The sequence below is a fragment of the Terrapene carolina genome, unplaced genomic scaffold, assembly GCF_002925995.2.
Source record: "Terrapene carolina triunguis isolate 2854851 unplaced genomic scaffold, T_m_triunguis-2.0 Scaffold36029, whole genome shotgun sequence".
NCBI lineage: Eukaryota > Metazoa > Chordata > Testudines > Emydidae > Terrapene > Terrapene triunguis.
In genome coordinates, this window is record NW_020700380.1 from 1 (window position 1) to 9,350 (window position 9,350).

The 9,350-nt window shown below is 40.9% G+C and overlaps 1 protein-coding gene across 1 annotated transcript; it reads left to right on the forward strand.

Annotated features, from left to right (window-relative positions):
- The first annotated feature begins 4,667 nt into the window (after positions 1-4,667).
- LOC113405419 (zinc finger protein 273-like) lies at positions 4,668-5,953 on the forward strand. The gene has a single exon (XM_026646624.1). It carries the CDS (start codon positions 4,722-4,724, stop codon positions 5,877-5,879), a length of 1,158 nt encoding a protein of 385 aa, XP_026502409.1. The 5' UTR covers positions 4,668-4,721; the 3' UTR covers positions 5,880-5,953.
- Positions 5,954-9,350: the final 3,397 nt, after the last annotated feature.

Here is a 9,350-nt window from a genome sequence, read left to right on the forward strand (position 1 = left end):
TCCTCTCTGGTCTCTTTTCTCCTCCGTATGACCTTTTTCTTTCTCCCATATTCTGTTTCCATATACTTGTAGTGTCCGATGTTGGAACTACTACTAGTGTGGTAGTGCGGTGGTTGTACTACTGAGATTATGGTTGGGATTAGTTTATTCTGTAATATATGCTAGTAGTGCATCCAGTATGAGGTGTCTAGCGTTAGTATTTTGAGCAATTCATTGCTGGGACATGGCATCAGATTCTTTCAAGGAGAGTAAGTGATACATATTACTAAAATACGCAGTGCACATCCTGAAACAATGTACTGCTTCAGGTTTTTCCTGTGATGTATGTGGGTATGATGGCAGAAGATAGGATGATAACATATATGCTAGAATGAGAAAATGGGTAGGCAATAAAAAGAATTAAATATGGAAATGTAGGACTGGAAGGGATTCCGCAAAGTCATCTAGACCAGTGCCTGCGCTGAGGCAGGACTAAGTATTATCTGGACCATCACTTACATGTGTTTGTCTAACTTGTTCTTAAAAACCTCCAGTGACAGCGATTCCACAACCTCCCTAGGTAATTTGTGCCAGTGCTTAACTAACCGACAGGACGTTTTTCCTAATGTCTAAACTCAGTCTCCCTTGCTGCAATTTAATCCCATCCCATTCCTTGTCCTGTCCTGAGTGGATAAGGAGAACAATTTATCCTCCTCCTTTTTATAACAACCTTTTATGTACTTTAAGGCTGTTATGTTCCCCCCCTCAGTCTTCTCTTCTCCAGATTAAACAAACCCAGTTTTTAAAATCTTTTCTTGGAGGTCATGTTTTCTAGCCCTTTAATCATTTTTGTTGCTGTCTTCTGGACTTTCTCCAGTTTGTCCACATCTTTCCCGAAGTGTGGTGCTCAGAACTGGACACAATGCTCCCGTTGAGGCCTTATCAGTGCTGAGCAGAGCAGAAGAATTATTTTTCGTGTCTTGCTTACAACACTCTTGCTAATACATCCCAGAATGATTTTTGCCTTTTTTGGCAACAGTATTTCTTTGTTAACTCGTATTTAATTTGTGATCCACTATAGTCACCAGATTTCCCTCCCCCCCCGCCCAGTAATTCTTCCTAGGCAGTCATATCCCATTTTGTATTTGTGGATTGATAGGTGGGTGATGGCTGGAGGTTAGTAGGCACACTGTGGGATTCAAGTGAAGGATCAATTTAACACCAAATGCATACAAATAATGATGTGTAAGGGTGGAGCTGGGGAATCACCTGAAATAGGGGGACAAAGATAGAACAGAAAAGGAAGGTGATAGGGCAACCCAGGGGCAAATCACATACTATATGCAAGAGAACGAGTAGATGATGGGTATTATGGGAAAGGTCAGTGAGTTGGGAGGCTGTTGATTTTGTAGTTATCTGTTGGAAAGTATAGTGTCAACCAAGACTGCCCCCCTCTACCTGAATTTTCACTAGAGCTAATCTAAACTCCTGGTTTGTGTGTAGGCACCGAAAGAATTATTCAGTATAAAAGTACATGACACTGCTGAATCCAGATGCTAGGGAATAAAAAGGCAACTATATAATCCAAAATGTCTTTCACTTTAGGAGGTGGAAATTGGGAAAAACATTAGGTGTTGTAGTTCTTGATAGTCTACGCATCAGTCTTTCTGTATTGGGGGGCTCATATGTTTAGATGAATATGGCCATGTGCATCTGGAGTGCAAATCTGAGCTCATATTGCTCTTGTATTGTAGTTAGAGGGATTTGTTGCAGTACTGTATAGGTAGAATTATTAGGGCATAACTTTTTTCTTCTTTTTTTTCTCTGCTGGAATAAATATATATTCTGTATACTGAGAAAGATTGCATGTGTTTTGGTTTATTATTTTGTGATCGTTCTGGATAAAGACATTGGGTGAAATTCTGGCCCCACTTAAGTTACCCCCTTGTTTCCCAGGCCATGACTAATGAAGAGTTGAAGAGATTTAATATTTCATTAGAAAGATAGTAACAAAGGTCAGTTTGTTTAGTGAATAAAACCAGTCTTCCTTAAGACTTGTATAAGTTAAGGCATTCAACTTAAATACATTACTAAGTTATCTTGAGATATGAAAAACACCAAGTGAAATTAATGAGACTGGCCTGGACTTGATATTTATATGTAAGATCACAATCACTTGCAGCCAGAGAAACCTTAATGATTTTGAATGGAACCTGAACAAAGCTGATCAAGAGGAACTGGAGAGAGAGTTGGGGAATAAAGGGAGGAGAAAAGGAGAAGAGAGTGAAGGAAAAGAAGAATGTGGAAAGAGCTAGTTTCACAGGCAAAGGGCAGCTGGGATAATAGTGCAGATGCACTTGCTGGGCTAGACTGGCAATTTGAGTGGAGCTCAGTCTTAAATCTGGGTGACTAAAAGTGTTAATGGGGTGGGGGGGAAATGTCAGGAAAATAAAAGAAACTGCAGAAGGAGTGGGATAGGTGCTGGAATGTGCTGGGGGAGGTCTGGAAAATGTCCTTCAAAACCACACTTCGATGTGGCATAAAGTGAGTGCATTCCTTACAAGAAGTTTATATGGATCAGGGAGATTGATTTTGACCGGTTCAGACAGGCCGTACCAACTGCCAGTGAAAATTATTTGTAAAGGGAGTTTCTTCAGAGAGTTTTAAACTATTCCATTTGGGCCAGTGCTAAAGGTTTCTCAGCTGTGTTTATGATGCACATAGGTTTAGTTGCAAACTTTCTTTTATAGATTGGCAACTGTGAATAATCCAGTTACCAAGATAAATTAATCTTGGCTCACTCTCTGAGATTTAGGACTTGTTTTAGCCCTCAGGAAATAAAATACCAATTAACCAGTGCAGTAGGGATTATTTCTCAAGATGCTGTTATCAGCCCGTCACCATTAAAAAGATAGCAGGATCTAAATTCTGTGTCACACTACTTGATTCTTGACAAATGGTGCCAGTGTTAGTACCTTTTACTGCTGTCGTGGAAAGGGTGATCAAAGTGGTCTGACACTGCAGCATAAAAGAATATTGTATTGAAAGAAAAATATTGATAAAATAACCCCAAATTTTTGATCAAAAACATCAGAATTGTAGAAACTCCTCAACCTTAAGAACTGGATTTGTTCCTTATAACTGTCCCCTTCTCACTCTGCTAGCTTTCTGTGAAAAATCTTTCTTGCTATTTGCAGTTTGGCCATCTACTGTAATTGTACCTGACTCTGGTTATAGTTCAGAATCCTTTCTTCTCCCTACTTATTTTTCCAAAATGTTTTCTCTCTGTGGCGCCAGTTGGAGGTTACCCAAGAGTGTGGAAGATCCTGGAGAGCTTCACAATAACGCAGGTTATGATGACAGGCTGGAGGTGGCTAAAGAAATCACAATGCTTTCTTGTTCCTGGTGATTTGAGAGTGAACAGTATGAGCTTCTGCAGTTTCTTTCAGCCCTCACCCCACACATGGCTGCTTACTGCTACATGGTTGGCTATTTGGTCTGCCTGATGTTGCTGGTGCTTGCTGCATGATTATGTGGTCAGTGTCCGAAAGAAAGTGTCTGGTGTTCACTCATACAAAATTAAATATCTCTAGCAATGCAAAGAGATCACTTAATATGAAACTTCTGACAAAGCCAAGTGTGTGAAGGAGGCATCCTGGGAGTTAAGTCTAAGACCTTCACTTGAATGAATTTGAATATCTCAATCCAGCCCATGCTTAAAGGAAGAAAGATGTTTATTGTTTGCTCAGGATTGGCTAGTGCTGTCTGATGTGGAAACTTTAGATGGCTGGAAAAGAAATAGGCCAAATAATGTAAAAGAATCAAAATGGCTGGTAGGGATTTAAATATTGAATGAATTCAATTTAAAATATTTAATAAATTATACTAGAACCTAGTATGACTTGCACTGGCTAGGAGTGAGAGATGATAATGTGTTCTAGAAAAGCTGAAAGAAAATAGAGTATAGACATGTTTTGGAGTTGCCCAAGAACAACAACAACAAAAATAAAAATGTTCTTGCAGCTTCTGTTATGTATCCTGGCAGGCTGCTTGTTACTATGGAGCATTTATTATGAAAAGGTCAGGTGGATTTCATTTAGTTTATTTGTGGGGTAAAAATTGTCAGGAACAAAGTTTGCCAGGAGGAATAGATCTGAGATCTATCAAGCTGCATCTTTTGATAACGTATATTGTGGAGAAGAGTAAAATAGATATAGAAGAGTTCAAAGAAGTGTGGGAATAGTTTCTAAATCATATTACAAAGCAAGGGAAAACTCAAAACCAAATCACCAAATATTTGAAGTGAATGGATCCATGTTATCAAGTTCTAAAACAAAAATTATATGAATTCTTAATTTTTTTTTTTAAGGCTAGAGAAGCCAGAGGTTGTTACCTTAATTATTCAAATTTGCTAAAAAGATACAATTAAAAGAGAGGATTTAACTTTATGGAGATATAGAAATGTTCCATTTGATGATCATCATAAACTACCCAGTGTCCCCTACAGTGAAATTAATTCACAAAGTCTCAGTATTATTCTGTTCACCAGAAAAAGATCTCTTGTGGTTGTTAGCTTTACTTAATGTGAATGTTGGCAAATTGGCTAATGAAATCATCTCCTGTTTTTTCTAGGGAAGGTTGTGATTGGAGTTGAGAACGAGATGAGCCAATCATGAAGGACTATGACCATGGTATACTTACATCCACAATAAGCCATATATAAGCCCTGTGTATGACACCATATGATGGAGGTGGTCTGGGAGTCCGATAATGACACTTGTGACACAGGTGAGGAGCATTCAGATGATTCCAGTCATTCCTCTGAGCGGGTGGGTCGCAAATCTAGCCTCCAGCTGGAGGTAGACTTAGACTACTCTCAACCATGCAGTCCTGGTTGTAGCCCTGCTGGACCTTCAGGTAGGCAAGAACTCCCTGTAGAATTGCAGTGTGAAGATGAGGAAACCTATGAGACCTACTACCAGAAGCGAGGCGAGACTACAGTTGGGGTCTTTGTCACCTCCAACACCAATTTTGACCTGCAGTGTGAAAATGAGGATCTGGAGTTCTACTCCTCTGAGGAACCTCAGGGAGGGTTAAGTGAGGATGATGAAAAGATCATTCTTGTTGATGCTTTTGATGAGGAGGACCTGGAGCCCATCACTGGAGAAGCTTTGTCTTATAGGTGCAAGAAGTGTGGTGCCTCTTTCCACGATCTGGGTGAATTACAAGAACACAACCAGATCCACCTGACAGAGAATTCATACCAATGCCCCATCTGCGGCAAAGAGTTCTTCCATGCTGCGAACTTGCGAATGCACAAGCTCATTCATTCTAGTGACAGGCCACACAAGTGTCCGGAGTGTGACAAGGGGTTCATCCGTACAGCTGATGTTTGGAGGCACCTACGCAATGTGCACAAGATTGAGCGTTCCAAGGGAGTTTTGGGAAATGGTATGGTTAGCAACCGAGGGTCAACATTACACCAAAACAAGCATGGCCATGGGGACTCTGACCAGCAGTGTTCAGAAAATAAAAAGCCCGCGGGAGAAGAGTCTAAACCTTACATCTGTCCAGTGTGTGGCAAAGGTTTCCGTAAACCTAATCTGCTGTCCAGACACAAGGTGATCCACCGACAGGATAAACCACATAAATGTCAAGAATGTGGGAAGTCCTTTGTTGAGCGGCTCAAGTTGAAAAGGCACCAGCAGATTCACTCTGGAGAGCGCCCTTTCTACTGTGAGGAATGTGGAAGGACTTTTACACAGCTGGTAACACTACAGTGCCATCAGCGGATCCATACTGGAGAAAAACCGTATTCTTGTGCTTACTGTGGTCGTCGCTTCACAGTATCTGCCACTCTAAGGAAGCATGAGCGCACGCATAAAGTGGACAAATCGTAGTATTTAGGGCTCCATGGTTGTGGTCACCATTGTTTCCTGTTACCTGAATGAGACCTGCTCAAGACTGCTAGAGAAACTACCCCAACCTATACACACAGGTCAGTCCACAGCCCCCTTCTCCAACGATGGCCAGCATAACTCTAATAAGAAAACATTGCCTCATGAGGAACTCCATGATCTCCACAAGTAGTCTGTGTTAACCGGCCCTGCACCTGTTCCCTGGAGTTACAAGAGGGGAGAGCTCAATTTCCATTAAATAATGAGGTCAGCGAAGTCAAAGGATATCCATCTCTACCTCGATATAACGCTGTCCTCGGGAGCCAAAAAATCTTACCGCGTTATAGGTGAAACCGCATTATATTGAACTTGCTTTGATTCACCGGAGTGCGCAGCCCCGCCCCCTGGAGTACTGCTATATCCGAATTCGTGTTATATCGGGTCGCGTTATATCGAGGTAGCGGTGTATATGGAAGTGGAGTTCCTGGAAAGTACTGGGCATTGTCATAACTAGCTGGACTTTTCTGCGGGTGCATCGAGTTGAGCTTTTCTCTAGGACTGATGGGTTAAATGGAACCCTTCTGCAGTCACAGACTCTGAACTGATTGTGACTGCTCTCCAGCACTTGATTTGGAGATGTCATTTTTTGCCTATGCTAGGACTGCACAGTCCATTTAATCAGAGCTGGCCCATCCATACCTTCTCTCTGTTCATTCTGTCATGTTTTCTAATGAAGTATCTTTATTTTGAAGAGAGGGATCATGTTGGTTGTAAAAATCCAGGACTTTAATAAACTAGATAATTAATTAACAGTTGCATCCTTTGTGCACACACTTGCCTATGGAATTATTGATCCTTGATGTGCTTACATAACCCATGTCCTATATATGTATATTAATGAATGGAGAGAGGCTTGTATGGCCCACTGTGATAGTGCATATGAGTATTGTAGGTTGCCTGTATGGATCTGTGCCACTTGTGGCTAGGTGGAGAGCCTTTCCCCTTCCTAGCCACTGCATTACAGTAAGAAATGTCAGAACATTTAAAATCAGAAAATGCTAATAAAAATAAGGAGAATACTCCTGGTTTTTACACTGTTAATATTTAGATTTAAGGTTTCTCACTCTAGAAGATACTTCATTAGATGCTAAGCAGTATCTGTCTTTATTAGAAATTCTAGGGCATTTTTAAAGGGATGGTGTCAACTTAATTTTCTTTTCTAAACTGACTAATTAGCCCCCCTCACCAAAATTTCAGCTACTGAACCCTTAAAAAAGCATGCCTTTTAAATTTTTGACATGTTTTAAATGTGGTTTCTGGTTTGCTATGTTTTTTTGGGGGGGAGAAGGGGGGTTCTCCCAGAAGGGTCTTTTGGGTTGGCCTAAGAGGAACACCTCTCCTCCTCTATCCTTTTACTACACTTGTTTGCTGACTGTTCTCTTTTTTCATTTCAGCTCTGCTTCTGCTAACCACCCATTTTTTTTCAAAGCCCTGAGAATGTTGTTCACAAAAACAGTGAACCTGACTCTATACTTTGGGCATTTGACAACACTTTGTGTAAACTAAACAAGTGTGAACAATCATTTTTAAGTCATATTAATCTTGGGAGTTACTTGTAACTACAGTAAGTACAAAATTGTTAACTGTAATCATTATTTCAAGTTGATAGTGTCCCATTAATCACTCAGCTAAGCAGTTGGTACCATTATGTAGGGCCTATTATATATCTTAAAAATAGGTAGGGATGATAATGAGAGCATGTAATTGATGTCCCTTTAAGCCACACCTGTGCTTCCTCTGCTTGAAACATTGGATATGCCAACTGCTCTTGTAGCTGGCTATGTTATAGACTCATAGACTTTAAGGTCAGAAGAGACCATTATGATCATCTAGTCTGACCTCCTGCACAACGCAGGCCACAGAATCTCACCCACCCACCCACTCCTGTAACAAACCCCTAACCTATGCCTGAGTTATTGAAGTCCTCAAATTGTGGTTTAAAGACCTCAAGGTGCAGAGAATCCTCCAGCAAGTGACCCATACCCCACGCTGCAGAGGAAGGCAAATAACCTCAAGGGCCTCTGCCAATCTGCCCTGGAGGAAAATTCCTTCCCAACCCCAAATATGGTGATCAGTTAAACCCTGAGCATGTGGGCAAGACTCACCAGCCAGCACCCAGGAAAGAATTCTCTGTAGTAACTCAGATCCCACCCCATCTAACATCCCATCACAGACCATTGGGCATATTTACCTGCTAATAATCAAAGATCAATTAATTGCCAAAATTAGGCTATCCCATCATACCATCCCCTCTATAAACTTATCAAGCTTAGTCTTGAAGCCAGATATGTCTTTTGCCCCCACTACTCCCCTTGGAAGGCTGTTCCAGAACTTCACTCCTCTAATGGTTAGAAACCTTTGTCTAATTTCAAGTCTAAACTTCCTAATGTCCAGTTTATATTCATTTGTTCTTGTGTCCACATTGATACTAAGTCTAAATAATTCCTCTCCTTCCCTGATATTTATCCCTCTGATATATTTATAAAGAGCAATCATATCTCCCCTCAGCCTTCTTTTGGTTAGGCTAAACAAGCCAAGCTCTTTGAGTCTCCTTTCATAAGACAGGTTTTCCATTCCTCGGATCATCCTAGTAGCCCTTCTCTGTACCTGTTCCAGTTTGAATTCATCCTTCTTAAACATGGGAGACCAGAACTGCACACAATATTCCAGATGAGGTCTCACCAGTGCCTTGTATAACGGTACTAACACCTCCTTATCTCTTCTGGAAATACCTCGCCTGATGCATCCCAAGACCGCATTTGCTTTTTTAACGGCCACATCACATTGGCGGCTCATGGTCATCCTGTGATCAACCAATGCTCCGAGGTCCCTCTCCTCCTCTGTTACTGCCAACTGATGTGTCCCCAATTTATAACCAAAATTCTTGTTATTAATCCCTAAATGCATGACCTTGCACTTTTCACTATTAAATTTCATCCTATTATTATTACTCCAGTTTATGAGGTCATTCAGATCTTCCTGTATGATATCCCGGTCTTTCTCTGTATTAGCAATACCTCCCAGCTTTGTGTCATCCGCAAACTTTATTAGCATAGTCCCACTTTTTGTGCCAAGGTCAGTAATGAAAAGATTAAATAAGATTGGTCCCAAAACCGATCCCTGAGGAACTCCACTAGTAACCTCCTTCCAGCCTGACAGTTCACCTTTCAGTATGACCCGTTGTAGTCTCCCCTTTAACCAATTCCTTAACCACCTTTCAATTTTCATATTGATCCCCATCTTTTCCAATTTAGCTAATAATTCCCCATGTGGAACCGTATCAAATGCCTTACTGAAATCGAGGTAAATTAGATCCACTGCATTTCCTTTGTCTAAAAAAATCTGTTACCTTCTCAAAGAAGGAGATCGGGTTGGTTTGGCACGATCTACCTTTTGTAAAACCATGTTGTATTA

Bases quoted from the DNA above. Each gene is read 5' to 3' on its own strand.
- LOC113405419 (XM_026646624.1), top strand. From the start codon at position 4,722: ATGATGGAGGTGGTCTGGGAGTCCGATAATGACACTTGTGACACAGGT.